The sequence below is a fragment of the Malaclemys terrapin genome, chromosome 14 (genome assembly GCF_027887155.1).
Source record: "Malaclemys terrapin pileata isolate rMalTer1 chromosome 14, rMalTer1.hap1, whole genome shotgun sequence".
Taxonomy (NCBI): domain Eukaryota; kingdom Metazoa; phylum Chordata; order Testudines; family Emydidae; genus Malaclemys; species Malaclemys terrapin.
Genome location: NC_071518.1, coordinates 34,302,119 through 34,318,735, shown reverse-complemented (window position 1 = coordinate 34,318,735; position 16,617 = coordinate 34,302,119). Strand labels below are relative to the sequence as shown.

The window sequence follows — 16,617 nt, the reverse complement described above, 5'->3', positions numbered from 1 at the left end:
TTCAGCTTTACGCGGTCGGCAAAAACAAAGCAAAAAAAGAGAAAAATAACAATTTTAATACTGTACCTGTAGTGTGGGCAATTCCGCCCGCCATTCAACTCAATGTAATTTTGACTATACACGGTTTTCGCTTTACACGCTAACCGCGGAACGGAACCCCCGCGTAAGATGAGACTCGCCTGTAGTGCCTTTCATCTAGAAGGATCCTAAAATGCTGTACAAACCGATTCATAGCAATGTAGGCTCATAATGTGACATGGAATTAAGTGAGAACTTCTTCATATAAACTGATGGCATGATATTTCCCAAAGTGATTATAAAAAAAAAAGTTCTGATACATTGTGTGGGTTGGATTTATATTGTGTACACACACAGACACATACACACACTCAAATCCTTCAGAAAAGTCTGTTAGCAGACTCAAAATCAACCACCATCAAGCACTTCAGCATGCAAGAGATCTCTGATGGACCAGTGGAGCTACTGTATTAGCTCAACACCCCTAATGAAATGCTAAATGAAAGCTCAGCTCAAAAATGCTGGAGGCAACTTGCGCAGAGGCTGACAAGAGAACATGGTTTAAACAAGCCAGTCTTCTGTTGCTTTAAAATATACCAGTCAATCAATAGGCTTCTAGAACCTGGATATCTAGCAGTGTCTAAAGCAGGGGTAATTTATCTCACTTAGAAAAACTGCTGATTATAAGGACAGTGGCACACAGACAGAATAATTGATAAGGAATGCTTAACAATGACTTTCAAAACGAATGACTGTACATCTGTTGTAAGGGGCGCACAGCTATTAGGTATGTTACTGAATTAAAAAGTGCTGACATTCTGTATAGCTTATTCAGGTGGTAAAGTTGAAGGCCTGACCCTGCAAACACTTACTGCTGTGAGAATTTACTAGGGACAGTGTGTGCAAGCAGCGCAATAGTGATTGTTTGAAGGATTATGCCCATACGGAGCAAATCCAAGGCCTTCCTCTGAGCACTTAGCTTATGTCTACACTGTAATTAAAAACCCACAGCTAGCCTGTGCCAGCTGACTTGGGCTTGTGGGGCTCGTGCGGAGGGGCTGTTTAATCATGGTGTAGGCATTTGAGCTCTGGGACCCTTCCACCTTGCAGGGGTTTTTTTGGTTGTTTTTTGGATATAAAAATTCCAGTGCAGCATTTGCAACCCAAATGCTGCAGTAATGCATTAGTGCACAAGGTCTGTTTTCATTGCCCAAAGTCAGCAAAGTGCCACACATAAGCAGACCTAGTAAAGAAACACCATACATGGTGACAGGGGAATTGGGTGCCTCGGTAGTAATCAACTTTTAACCAGCAAGAAAAGTCATTTTTAAGACTATGATTTTTAAATCGACAGTGTCCCTTTCAATATTCTGAAACAGCATTAACTGGCAATGCCCTTTTCTGTGGGGTGTTAACATTTTTGTTGACTCAGACCCAGGGCGGTAACTGGCATAAACTCTTGGGCACGCGTACACAAATACTGAGGGAAAATGGTGAGCAGGCTTTGGCTTAAGAATGCAGCATTCACAACAGTCTCCCAACTGAAGAATAACTGGACTGTGGGCTTTTCTAGCCAAAACCTTGAAAAAGCCTCTTACCTTATTTTCCAATCTTCCAATCAACTCAGCTAATCTGTTAATCTGAGCTTCCAGCCCTTCTTCCTTGGTTTCTGAGGAACCTAATGTAAGAAGCCAAGTATAAATACAGCAAAAAAAAGAAGCCTACACGTACATATATGCTCTTAGCATATGATTAAGGTGCTTAAAAGCAGGTTGGTTTCTAAATTTTCCCTCAGAAAGGGCCTGATCCAACTCTCCCGGAAGTCAATGGAAAGACATTTGAGTTTAGTGCTGGTTTGAGCCTAGTACCAATATTTGAGCCTAAATTGAAGAAGGGAATAGAAATCACAGTTAAAAAGGGATATGTTTACCCAGCAGCTGGGCGGTGCCATTCCCGCTGGGTGCAGGTGGACATCATGCGCTAGCTCTGCTCAAGCTAGAACACTAGACCGAGCAGTGTGGCTTTGGCGGCTGCAAAGTTATCACCAAGATTTAAACTTTCCCAAAGTCTGGATCTAAAGCTTTGGTTCAGGTCTGTGTCGGTATATCATTTTAATGGTCTCATTTGATCTCATTTCATTTTGAGCTCTTCAGCAGGAGATCAGCTCCCCTTCTTAAGGAAATGCAGGGGACTGCATTAATGTCCTACTCAAGTTAACTTCATGCTGATTCCCTGCACAAATCCCCATGCAGCATGTATATCAAATACCCAGCTCTGTGCCGGAAGGGCCTTCTCAGGGCCAACGGTCACACTTCAATCCTTACAGAAACAATTATTCTCTGTAGCAGGCAGACATTACACATTGTTCTCTGATTGTTCCCATCTGTAACCTGCCATTACCAGACATCCCTTGGCAGCTGCCTGGCCTCCAGGCAGTTTACATCTGACTTACAGCACTGTAGAAGAAGATGAGGGTCAGGCATAGACAGACAAGATAGCCTGCAGAAGACCTGCCAGTATGGCTAAAGTTTCTTCTCAGTTACAGAAATCAGCTCTTGGCTGAGAAACACTTTGCCAGAACCACCAGGGCAATGTTTACACCATTATGCTGATGCTGCTGGAATCATTTGGGAATATGAGTTCAGTTCTCAGCCCTGCTGGCCTGAGGGCTTTGACATGCAGGATTTTTGGACTAGTTCATCAGGAAGGTCATTCCTTTGACCAGCTGAATGGCTTGTTGTGAGCAGTGAGGCTCTAGAGTGAATTTCTTGGAGACCCAAACAGAAGGAAAAGTTGGGATACATCCTTGCCTCTGATAAGCTTAGCATGTGACCTCCTGTCCAAACAGTATCTTCCGAAAAAGCATTTCCCATCTGGGGAGTTGCTCTGTCCTTTGCTGAGTAGGACTGCACTGCTCTCTAAATACTACTGCAAAAATCCAAACCCAGAACATTTACTCCTCCAGTTCCAAAAGACAAGGACACAGAATGCGACAACCCTGGGAGTGCTTGTGACATTGCTACTGGTAAATGCTGTGGCAAGGGATCGGTAGTAAGCAGATGTATCACAAACACGTTTGCTTTTGCTGGTGCTCTTCCCTGAGGACCAATTTAGTTAGGGTCTCTGATGATTAGAAAGTGTGGAGAGATGGGTTGAGGAAGCATTCTCCATATGTTTCATATCTCAACGTTTCTTCAAGCTTATTTGTTAACTGATGTGGAGAAGATTATGCTGATAGAAAGCACCATGGAGATGGATGCGGATCACTGCATCACATAGTCCCATGAATATACCCAGCAGCTAGAGATGGGGTCAAGCAGCAAAAATTTAATCCTGACTTGCGCAAAGTTTGGGGTATTAGGGTTCAGGAATGTTTGAATCAGAGGTTGAGCTTTGACTCATTAGAGAGATGAGGGCCAAGTTCACATGTGAGTTTCCCCAAAGCTCAGGAGTGTTCTGAACCATGGTTGTAGTTTTAGAGGGGTCCTGGGATAATGTGTGTACCCCACACAGGCAAGGAAAGGGTTAGGGTGGGCCTTGGGCCAATTATGCTACCTGGCTGCATGTGCAGGGCGGACCAGAGGAATTAAAGATGAAGCCCCTCTGGGGAGCAGCTGGGTGGTGCTGTGAAGAAAGGAAGTCTGGAGCAGCAGTGGAGGCTGGGGGCTGGTGGCTGGCTGGGCTGCGGCAGCTGCTGGCCAGGCTCCAGGCTGGCAGTGGAGGCTCAGAGGGGTTGAGAGCTGGAGCTTGGAACTCAGCGACGGTTTAGGCTGGTGACTGGCTGGCTGGAAATACTGTCTGAGAGGGAAAGGCTGGAAGTTACGTTGGAAAATGAGGGAGAAGAAACAAGGTCTGAGGAATGGCTTCAGATTAGGAAGAAGAAGAAAGGAACAGAAGAGGGAGCAGACAGGGATGGAAAAAAGAGTAAGGAAAAGGATCGACATTTTATAATTATCAATTTACTAGTTGAAGAGGTAAAGATGGGAGATGTTAATCCCAGGAAAACAGTGGAATGGATTCAGTAACATATCCGAGATATATTAAGCTATTGGGGGAGGGATAGCTCAGTGGTTTGAGCGTTGGCCTGCTAAACCCAGGGTTGTGAGTTCAATCCTTGAGGGGGCCACTTAAGGATCTGGGGCAAAATCAGTACTTGGTCCTGCTAGTGAAGGCAGGGGGCTGGACTCAATGACCTTTCAAGGTCCTGTCCAGTTCTAGGAGATGGGATATCTCCATTAATTTTAATTAAAAAAAAAAAAGAGCTAAAAGAATGCAGAGTTGAGATTCCTTAGTAGAATGTACATATAAGCAACAGGCTGAGAAACTTCTTAAAAACACAATTTTAGGGAAAGCAGAAGTAATTTGCCAGCTACCTAAATTTATGACAGAAGCAAGAGGGTGAAATATATGGGGTTCCCCTAGGCATGACTGAGGATGAAATTTAAAGGGGTCTAGGGGAGGACCAAGTGCTGTTTGTTAAGTGGTTGATTAGCAGGACATGGGGAGACCACAACGATCCAAGTAACATTTAAATGTGCAATACCACCTGATAGGGTTAATATAGGCTATCAGCTCTTCCAGGTTACACCATATATCCCAGCCCCTTTGGGATGGGTATAAATGTCAAAGGTTTGGGCAGGTGGCAGCTGCCTGAAAGGGGGAATTGAGGCGTGGTACTTGTGGAGGAGAACACTCACATGAGATCTGTATGGAAGGAACCAAACTAAAATGCAGCAGCTGTGGGGATAAGCACAGTGCAGCATTCAAAGGGTGCATGGCAGTGGAACAAACTATAGAGATACAGAAAATTCAAATGATACATAAAATATCCTATGCAGAAGCCACCGAAAGATATTCACAGTGAAATGTGGAGGAGGAGCAAAATGCCAGTGAGGGAAAAGAGCTGCTAGGACAATAATATGCAATTCAGGGCAGGGTAACAGATGAAGATGTACTGCTTGTAGGCAAAGAGAAATGTATAGCATCTATTATACAAGTGATTCATTTTACTTTACAGACAGGGGAAAAGACTGAAAGAATAAACATTATAACAAAAGTGGCAGAACAGTATTGCATATAGGCAATCTCCAGATAGACCACATTCATGCAATTCTAAATGAAGGTAATAATGTAGTTGAAACAACATGGTTGTAATAGTTTTTCTGATTTAACACATATAGTTTAATAACACATGGCCAGGAGTTAAAGAAAACAGCGTTTGACATGGAAAACAAACCTGATGTGACACGTATACAAGAAATGTGGTAAGTGAGAAAACTTATGATTAGACTTCTAGGATATGATGTAATCAGACTATGCACTGGCAGACCAGGTGCCAATTCATGCCTAAGCCCCAGGCCTCACTGACCACTTACAGTGGAACAGCTGGAAACCAAGCCAATTCACTTGTGTATTAATATAGATCAGGGGTCGGCAACCTTTCAGAAGTGGTGTGCCAAGTCTTCATTTATTCACTCGAATTTAAGGTTTCGCGTGCCAGTCATACATTTTAATGTTTTTAGAAGGTCTCTTTCTCTACGTCTATAATATATAACTAAACTATTGTTGTATGTAAAGTAAATAAGGTTTTTAAAATGTTTAAGAAGCTTTATTTAAAATTAAATTAAAATGCAGAGCCCCCGGACTGGTGGCCAGGACCCGGGCAGTGTGAGTGCCACTGAAAATCAGCTCGCGTGCCGCCTTCGGCACGCATGCCATAGGTTGCCTACCCCTGATATAGATCAAAGTGATTGTTAAATGTATAAGAATGTATTTGTGTTTAAACTTCATGAAAATCAATGGGATTCTATATGAATTGTTTTCACTTATCTGTATCCCGTTATAATGTAACAGCAAACCTTTACATCATGTATTCCCCTGTAACTAAATAACCCATCAAATGAGAAAGAAGCCTTGTATAATGCAAATGAAGATCTTTAATAGGAAAGTAGTAATTCTAGCACATTTCAAAGCAAGTGGTCTTTGTGTGTGTGATGATCAGAGATCAAAGATTCTAAATGTGCTCCTCTCTCTTGCCCGCAAAGAGCCCATGTAATTACCCTGGGAGCTTGCTTTCTGTGAGAAGCCACTATAGGTATGGACACAAGGAAAAATTCTTCATCTCTAGACTGTTTGGATTCTAACAGGGCAAAATAACTGAACGAGAAGATCAGGTCCTCAGAGTTACTCTGAGTAGCCCTAACAGATGGTTGGGGAACTGACAGATTACTACATCTCTGCTACCTGTTGAAATTATAGAGTGCGATTCACCTCTTCATATATATTTTACCTGCCTGACCTCTCAACAACTCTCATTCCTTTTTCTTAGCCAAATGCAAATTGACCTGGGAGTGACTGGTCTCTTGGGACTGGCTGTAACCGGGATTTGTGATTTTTGGTGTAAGTGACCATTTATCACATAGACAAGGTGGGTGAGGTAATATCTTTTATTGAAAGAGTGCTGTGTGGCTCGAAAGTCTCTCTTTTTCACCAACAGAAGTGAGTCCTTGTCTCTCTAATATCCTGGGAGCAACACTGTCACAACTACACTGTAAAAAGTGACAAAGAGTCCTGTGGCACCTTCTAGACTAACAGAAGTATTGGAGCATAAGCTTTTGTGGGTGAATACCCACTTTGTCAGACGCATGGGGTATTCACCCAGGAAAGCTTATGCTCCAATACATCTGTTAGTCTATAAGGTGCCACAGGACTCTTTGTCGCTTTTTACAGATCCAGACTAACACGGCTACCCCTCTGATAACTACATCATGTACATTTATCACATATTCTAGCTTGCCTGGGTGGCAAGATGGGAGTCTGGAGTGTTTAAGAGGACTGTCTGTGACTCCATTATAAGACTGTTGTAGTAATTTAGGCATTCCCATTTGTTACTGGCTTGGTAAAATCTAATGACAGACCGTACCGCCATTTGGGGGTGTCTGCCCTGCTTTGGACACTTTGCTCTAACTAAGGTGACCACACAGCAAGTCTGAAAAACTGGGACAGGAGGTGGGGGGGTAATAGGTGTTTATATAAGAAAAAGCCCCAAATATCAGCACCGTCCCTATAAAATCGGAGCATCTGGTCACCCTAGCCCTAATGTAGGCACTCACAATCGTGAGCCACTCCAGACAGCGAGACACAGACGTGACAGAGAAATAATAAGAGGAGGAGGGATCTGTATATTTATAACGGAAGGTCGTAGTTATGGTAACATAGAAGTATACAACTTAAGTTTTGAGTGCAATGCTGTTGAGATTCCTCTGCAGAATAAGAGCACCTTTATATGAATCTATAACGTTTACAACCCCTGTAAAAAGCCAGACAATCTAGAATAAGAAGAGTTCATTAAGGGTGTCAAAGGCCTGTATATTATTTGTGGAGAGTTTAATAGCCATAATGAATTATGGGGAAGTAGGAAAACTGATTATAATGGCAAATGCCTGAAACAGTTCATTGACATGCACAAACTAGCATTGCTCGATATTGGAGTAACTACTAGGTGTAATTTGGTGGATGGAACAGTTTCATGTTTAGATCTGGGAATTGCAACAAGTAATATAGCAAGTAAATGCAGCTGGGAAATCAATAAAGAAGATGGAATGGGAAGTGATCACTTCCCTATGCTAAATTATATATCCACACCACAGTAGTGCTGAAAACACTGAAAACAGGGCCGGCTCCAGGCACCAGCTTCTCAAGCAGGTGCTTGGGGAGGCCGCTCCGGAGAGGGGCGGCACGTCCAGGTATTCGGCGGCAATTCGGCGGATGGTCTCTCACTCCGCCTGGGAGCGAAGGACCTCCTGCCGAATTGCCGCCGCAGATCGCAATCGCGGCTTTTTTTTATTTTTTTTTTTGGCTGCTTGGGGCGGCCAAAACCCTGGAGCCAGCCCTGACTGAAAGGATTCCTACCTGGAGCCTTAGAAAAGCAAACTGGGAACTCTCTAAGAGTAAGCGTGCAGAGTTTCTAAGTACCAATTGTATAAGTGACAATCTAGAGGAATTTTATGGTAATATAATAAAGGGAGTTGTAGCAGGAGCCAACCTAGCTATATGTAAGGCATCTAATTGCCACAAACTCAGAAATCCAGTTCCCTGGCAGAATGAAGATTTTAAAGCAGCAATTAAAGAATGAAATAATGCATACAAACAAGCAAAAATACAATAAATAGGAAGAACTTAATGAATTATAAAAAATATAAACCAGTGGCACAAAGAATTATTAAAAAGGCCATGAAAGAGAGTTGGAGACTGTATTGTGGAAAATTGAATAAAGATTCTGAGGTTTCAAAGAGAGAGAAACAAGTTAAAAGAATGAATGGAATATGGAGTAAAAACAAATGCACACCTGGTTTTATAGTAAATGATAAAGTTGAAAGTTCTAATTTGGGAAAAGCAGAATTTTAGCAAAAGAGTTCCAAAAAGTTAGTAGTGAAACAAATCCAAGTAAAGAGTTTTGTGGGGGGAAAAAGAATGTTTGCTGAAGAAAATGGTGAGCTCTTACATGGCTGGATAGAACATAAAGACAATGAACTAAATGAAAATTTCAGCATCCAGGAACTCAAAAAATCTATAGACAAAACTAAAAATACAGCCCCAGGGAAAGATAGCATAAGTACCGTATATACTCTTTCATAAGCCGAATATTTATGGTAAAAAAGTGACGCATCAAAGAGCGGGGCTCGGCTTATAAACGAGTCTACACCAAAATTTGATGATTTTAAACTCTATGGCAGGGGTCGGCAATCTATGGCATGTTTGCCAAAGGCGGCACGTGAGCTGCTTTATTGTGGCACCCTGCTGCCAGCCTGGTGTCCCAGCCGCTGGCCCCGCTCAGCCTGCTGCCAGCCTGGATGGATGAAACCCCGGGCCAGCAGCGGGCTGAGTGGCTCTGCCCGCTGCTAGCCTGGGGTCCCAGCCACCGGTCCACTTAGCCTGCTGCCAGTCTGGGGTTCCATCCGCCAGCCCCTGTAAATGTAAAATGTATTACTGGCACGCGAAACCTTAAATTACCGCAAATAAATGAAGACTTGGCTCATCACTTCTGAAAGGTTGCCGACCTCTTCTCTATGGAATCATTGAATTGAATATCTAATACATTGTTGTTTTGTTTACCTGGAGCGTCTTCCCACAGCTCCCATTGGCTGGGAATAGCGAATCACGGCCACAGGGAGCTGAGGGGCTCCATGCCTACAGACGCTCCAAGTAAACAAAATGTCCCGACTCGCCAGCAGCTTACCCTGATGGGCCGGGAGCCAAAGTCTTCCAACCCCTGAAATATAGGGTCGGCTTATGAAAGGGACATGCAGTTTTTGCTCTTTTTACCAAACCATTTTGGGGGGTCGGCTTATAAACGAACAGGCTAATGAACGAGTATATACGGTAATGCAATGCTTAAGCACCTAGCAGAAGGGAGTTTAAGAGTTTTATTGAAATTATAAAATAATACACGGAGAAAAGGATTACTACTGGCAGAATGGAAGCAAGCCGGCGGTTATACTGATAGGAAAGCCTGGCAAATTATGCACAATAGACCTATTCTATTTTCCTCACATTGCGTGTGGACAAAATTATGGAAAGAGTGATAAATGAGAGATTAGTAGCATTCTTGGGGAAAAAAGAAATTGTAAACTGTGCAAAGGGGTTTCAGGAAAGGTAGATGCACCGTTGATCCTATTGTAAGATTAGAAACAGAAATACAAAAAAACCACAAGGAACAGGGGGTTTATGATAGCTGTCTTTCTGGACACTGAAAAAGCACGTGACATGCTATGGAGGGAAGGATTGCTGGAAGCCACAATTGGAATAAAAGGAAGAATGTTCTGGTGCATAAGAGACTTCTTATGTGATAGAATCTGGCTATTGCAATACATTGAATATTTATAAATAAGGATATGATTGTGTCATGGAGGTCACAGATTCTGTGACTTTCTGTGACCTCTGGGACTTCTTCCAGGACAGGGCTGGAGCAGCTGTCAGCCCCGGAGATGATGGAGCAGTGGTGGGTGGCCTGACCAGTGGAGCGGCAGTCCCCGGGCCACCAAAGCAGTAGCCCCAGGGCTGAAGCAACAGCCAGGTTTGAATCAGTCCTCCTCCAGGGTATTTTTAGTAAAAGTCAGGGACAGGTCACGGGATTCTGTGACTTTTTGTTTATTGCCATGACCTGTCTCTGATTTTTATTAAAAGTACCTGTGACAGAATGTTAACCTTATGTATAAACTTACTAATGGCACTCCACAGGCAAGTGTTATCAGCCCTGCCCTGTTTAACATTATGATTAATGATCTCCCAGAGAGTATACGGGCAGGAATAGGTATCGCTCTATTTGCGGTTGACTGTGCAATATGGGCCAAACACAGAAGACTTAAGATAGCTAAGGAGAGAACCCAGGAGGTCCTCAGGGTGATTTCACAACAGGGAGATACCTGGGGATTTAAGTTCTCACTGGCTAAAACAAATCTTTACGAGAAAGATGATTGGGGAAGAATGGAACCTTTATGCAGAAAAAAATACAGGTAGTTCAAAATTTTACTTTCTTAGGAGTTATGTTTGCTAAACTAACTCATCTAGATGACTAAATGTAAAGATAGGATGCATTTGTTTAAAGTATTGCTGGGAACAAATGGATTGCAGATAAGAACACTTTGCTAGTGCGTATAGGACATTAATAAGATCAGGTGTTGATTATGGATGCCAAGCCTTTAATTCAGCATCTAAGTCAACACTAAAAATATGAGCACTGATCCAAGCCCAAGCTCTTTGAATTGCATGTGGGGGAACTATTATGACTCCATCGTGTGGGATGCCGGTAGCAAGCAGAGAAATGCCTACACTATACCCAGCCAAGAAGGGGTGGGTTAGCAGTGAGTCCAATGACAGAGCATCAAAATGCGAAGAATATATAAAACACTCACCAGTCTGGAAGCTTTTCCTGTGCTCCTTGGCCATGATTCTGTTATTGGGGGAATAACTAGGCACAGGGTTGTCATACCAGGTATCCATTACACCATGGCCAGATTTACTGTGGTAGTGTCTGCAATACAAGAACATGCAGATAATTAAAGAGACGGTAATAGAAACACTCTAGGTACCTGTCACCTTCCTCTAGTAATAAAAATATGTTTCAAACACAGCACAACCTCAGAGATACGAACGCCTCGGGAATAGAGGTTGTTTGTAACTCTGAAATGTTCAGAACTCTGAGCAAAATGTTATGGCTGTTCTTTCAAAAGTTTACAAATGAACATTGACTTCGTACAGCTTTGAAATTTACTCTGCAGAAGAAAAATGCTGTTTTTGACCATCTTAATTTAAATGAAACAAGCACAGAAAGTTTCTTTACCTTGTCAATTTTTTTTTAAAAACTTTCCCTTAATTTTTTTAGTAGTTTACATTAACACTGTACTGTATTTGCTTTTTTTGGGGGTCTCTGCTGCTGCAGACAAATTCCGTACTTCCAGTTCCAAGTGAGGTGTGTGGGTGACTGATCGGTTAGTAACTCTGATGTTCGTGACTCTGAGGTTTTACTGCATTTGCCATGGCACTCCCTGCTGACCGGTGATAGGACAGGACCTCAGCAAATAAAAAACCTCTTGCTTCCTCCATCTGGCTACAAATTCAGTGTCAAGTGAATGATAGTATTTTCACAAGAACACAGCAGCAGCAGTCCAGCTCTCCCAAAACACACATCTAAATGGTGATTTATGAAATTAGCGCAATCATACACACACGCTTAACTCTGCTGATGACAAACATATGCTTTCAATAAGAAGTCCATTTGAATATCAGGATGTGCTTGATAAGCAGAGCTTCTTGAACTATTTATTTTGAATAATTTTCATTACAAATTCAAGCCATTTTTTCTGGCTAATAAATCATTCAGAACCAATTCCAGTTGTAAATGCATTCGTTATTCATATGTGCTCGCTGAATAGCTTCTATCTTTCTTCGCCTACTGGTTGTTCAAACTGCACATATTTTGACTCTTCAGCATTTCTTATTGGTGGTGAGTGATTGATCACCTGAGCAATTTGGTACCATTTCTGCTCCCTGGAATGGATGACAGGAACTTTTGACATAGACTAAAATTTGTGAAAATGTTAAAGTGATTGTCTGAATACTGATAATCAATCAATAATAATGACACCACGAGACAAACTCAACACTTATTCCCAAAAACAGTCATGAGGCAGATATTTTTTTTTTAAAAAGAGCCTGCTGATAAGTCAGGAAACAGCAGAGTGAGCATTTTCTGAAGAGACCCCATGGGACTGTATGCTACTGAGAAGTCAGTGTTGTTCCATATCTAGAACCAAGTAAATAATTTCCCCTCAATCATTTGTCAGATTTCACCCTTCTTTCCTGTTCATGACACATTCCTGAAATGTTCAGAGTATCTGTGTGACGCAGGGCCAGAAAGAGTTAAGCATCTGGCAGGATAAATGACTCAAATTCAACCCTTAAAAACATATGGGGAGATAATGTTTGTGTTTTTACATATATATTGGTAGAGGTCAACAATGTAATCAAACAGTCCCTGTCTATGCTGTATTCTGTTAATTCAGAGATCAAAAGGACATCTTAACATTTAAATGAACTGTAAACGTAAGATAATGCTGTATTCATCTCTCTTTGAAACGTACAGCAAATCATCTGCGAATGGTGGAAAAACAAGCAATTGCCTTATGTTAATCTGTGTGGATAATTACCAGTGATGCTTAGGAAATGGGTCCACTTCAAAGTCCCCATGAGTGCCTATTGTTCGCCAAAGGACTCCGAGCTCTCACAAGAAGGCCTGAAACTGTATAAAGATGTTTGGGTCCCGATCCTTTTTATCTCAGATCTGCTTGACGCTTCATGCAGGGAAGCCTAAGCCATAAGGACTGAAATCCCAGTTCTGACTGGACCACCCTGAATATAAACATTGGACTATAACCTATGGACTAATTCTGAAAGAACTCTTTGCAACTACAAAGCTCATCATCTCTGCTATGAAGCTGAATCTCAAGAACTGTACTCATGTGTGTATGTATACTGATCTTTTAACCAATACTCTCTCTCTTTTCTTTTTTAATAAATTTTAGTTTAGTTCATGAGAATTGGCTGTAAGCCTGTATTTGGGTAAGATCTGGAATATTCATTAACCTGGGAGGTAATGTGTCCAATCCTTTGGGTTTGGAAGAATCTTTTTATACGATGAATAAGCCTTTTAGTAATCCTCATCATATTTGACTTGGGTGTCTGGGTGGAGGCCTGAGGCTGGGTTACTTTAAGGGAACTGTGTTGTTGTTGTCTTCTGGATAACCAATGAGGTATTATACAAGCTGTTTTGTGCTGGCTTGATAAATCTAAGTTTTGGAATATCCACCAGCTTTGGGGATTGTCTGCTGCATTCTTTGCAGTTCACCCTAATTGAGTGACCTCAGTTGGCTCCCCTGGGACTCCGGTCACAATCTGTTATTCCAACTTGTTCCTGAAATTCTTTTGCAGTTTTTCCACTATCTGAATATCTGGTTAACATTTAACTGAAAATATCTAATATTTACATTAGAAAAATTGTTCCCAACTGGTTCGTTACCTGGGACATGGGATATTTCTTTTGCTTCCTGATTGGATAACATCAGTAACTAACATGCATAGAAGAATGACCATCCTAAATGCAGTACTTAGAATATTCAAGCTCATAATTAACTTTTCATGAGTATGTAAAGCTTGACCACTCAAATGGTTGAGGAAATCAAACCTGAATGGGTTGAACTGACATTCCCATTTGAAAACTACTAAATATTCATGGTAAGTTTTTCCTCACAATTTACTCCGTTCTAGTTATTAGTTTCCTGATCCACAATGTTCAATTTGGAAGCCTGGCTCTTCAAAGAATACACTGTTGCAAAAAAGATCTAACTTCCTGTGGGAAGTAAAGTCATCAGGCCAAGGGACTGAACTCAGACACTCTGGATTCTATTCTCAGTTCTGCCACAGACTTCATATGTCCTTGGCTTGGGCAAATGACTTAATTTTTGCATGCCCCTGTTACCCATCTGCAAAATGTGGAGGAGGAGAATACTTTGCTCCCAATCCTTGGTCTGTCTTGTCTGTTTAGACTGTAAATTCACTGTGGTAGGGTCTCCCTAATGTGCTTGTACAATGCCTAGCACATCTCATTGGTGTCTTCCCCAGGTACTACTGTATTACAAAGAAATAACCTAATTTCAATATTGATTAGATAAAATATAGCCATCTGAATTCCATGCTTAGGACCTTATGCTGATATATCCTGGCAGAATAATATGGACACAGTTGGTCAAAAATGTTGCGTACAAATGTTTGTGGGTCGAGAACAACAAATTCCAAGAGCTTCAGCTATGAAAGAGTGCCTAAATATTAACACTGGCCCCATAGTTTATGGGAGGGAGTTGTGTAAACTCAGCTTGGAAGTGATAGTGTGGGCACATTCCATCACTCGTTCAAGTCAGAATTAGCATATATTGCAAGAGCCCACTCACCGGCTCCTAAATGTTTTCCTGTCACATTAAATATGTTGAGAATTAGCAATATCCACAGCGCTGCTTTCAAGCAAATCACTTTCTCTTCACGTACCCGCCTCTTCTAAAAAGCTTCCGTGAAATGGCATTGCAGGAGCGAGGGGGACGGGTTCCATAACTATTCTGGGACCCCGCCATTGAGCGACATTTTTACACAGCCATTTCTGCCGCTTTTTGACTGACTTCCAGTTTAATGGAGTAGTGCCGGCAGACTTTGCCTTGCTGCCTGCCCCAGTACAATCATGGATTTTTCTGGCGTACGTGTGGGTGGTTCACTTCTGAGATCATCTCCATTTACTCTCTGCCTGAGGAAAGGAGTGCAACACGCCTCTCTCAAGCTTCTTCGGCCCCCACGCTGGCTGACTTACTGCAGATGCACCACTGATGAGCACTTGAGGAAACCATACCCAGAAGGAAGGGTTGGCCTGACTGTGGGCCTTGGAGGGAGATAGGTAAGGAGGTGCTGTTTTTTTATGTTGAAGATGGAGGTTCTCCAAGTCCTTCCAGCCTGTCTTTCCGTTTTGCAGTGCCGTAGTCCCTCACTCCCACCCCCAGCTCATTTCTCTAGGTTTTCCTTGAGCTTGTACCTCTGCACCATGCAATGCGGGGGGAGGGAGGGGGCGGAGAGAGGGGAGAGAAACAGATATGGCGGATGTTCCTGCAATCTAGGGAAATGACAGAATGTGGAATAAACACTACACAGAGAATCACAACACTTGGCATTTTTTCCTGCTAGTTTGCAGGCTTCTTTCTTTTGAATACTTAATTACCAATGCCTGCCTTGCTTACCTGAGAGCTTTGTGTAGTATATTTAGAAACGTATGATACTATGTCACTTCTGATAAGCACCCCTTACCAGCAATAGGCAAAATTGCCATATTGCGCATAAAAAAGTAAACAAATTAACAAAGAACAACCCACAAATTCAGTGTAAGTGCCCGATCGCAACAAAAAACAATTATGTTAAAAAATTAAGTAAGCTTTTTGCCTGAAGTACTATTCAATTTCTTACAAACGTGTCTTGGGGATGGATGTCACCAGGGCTTGGTAATGGAATACTCACACCCCTAGGTCAGAATGTACAGTATATTTCAATGTAATCCTATATCCTTTCTCTTTCTGCTCTTTAACTAACTAACTAAATAAAAATAATAAAATAAACTGAAACCAACAGAGAAAAGCACCGAAGTGAGATTGAGGTTAGTTGCGTATTCCAATGCTGGATGCAATGGACATAAATCCGTGTGCAACAACTTGTAAGATGGGCTGCATAATATCTCAACCATTTCATTTGTCGTTTGCAACATAAACAAAGTTGATAACAAAAACCTAATCAAAGGCCTGTGTGAAATGAAGTGGCCTCAGCCCTGTCCTGTATGTCCGTATCACGCAAAGGATCGGCGCAATTGGCTCCCTTTGCGGCAGACTCAGGCAAGGATTGAGTGGACTTGGTGCCTGAACGACTCCGTGTGGAGGCATATTGAGGGGGTAATCCGGGGAAGTCTGCATTGCTATTGCCAGTTCTTCAGACAAACTGCTTCAGGCTCCAGGGCTGTAAACCCACATCCCTACCCAGCCCCACCTGAATTAGCGGGTAGGAAATGCCCTGCTCAAAAGCATCTTTTAAGAGAGTTGCTGAGGATGTTCTCTTAACATCCTCAGTACATTTGTTCTCACAAATACAATGGTTCTTGCTATCTATTGCAGAGGGGAAACGTCGTCTCCCTGCCGTGCCTTCCTGAGCTTCCCTTTTGTGCTTCTCCCAGGGTTCTCTCTGGCCTCCCCTCACACCCAGACTCCTGCCAAATCTTGTCTCTTCTCCATGTTTATTATCTTCCCCCTCCTCCTTTCCGAGATCATCGTAATCTCCTCTCCCATCTTGTCAGCTTTCAGTCAATACAACAGTATTCTCCCCCCTGCTTGCCGCTCTGACAATGTCACCTCCCCTTCTCCTGGTTCCCTGTCTCTCCCCACATACAGATCAGCTGCCCTGCTCTCACTTTGAAAGGGATCCACAGGACCGGTGCTATGGCCCCAACTTTGGAACGGTCTCTAG

At 42.4% G+C, this 16,617-nt stretch overlaps 1 protein-coding gene across 1 annotated transcript in view; it reads right to left on the bottom strand.

Moving 5' to 3' along the window:
• NECAB2 (N-terminal EF-hand calcium binding protein 2) overlaps positions 1–16,617 on the bottom strand; it is a 298,228-nt gene that overhangs the window by 38,056 nt on the left and 243,555 nt on the right. Inside the window, exons 7-8 of the mRNA XM_054049452.1 lie at positions 10,932–11,050; positions 1,617–1,696 (exon numbers count right to left, since the gene is read on the bottom strand). Of these exons, the coding sequence (XP_053905427.1) occupies positions 1,617–1,696; positions 10,932–11,050 (199 nt within the window). The remainder of the gene's footprint in view (positions 1–1,616; positions 1,697–10,931; positions 11,051–16,617) is intronic.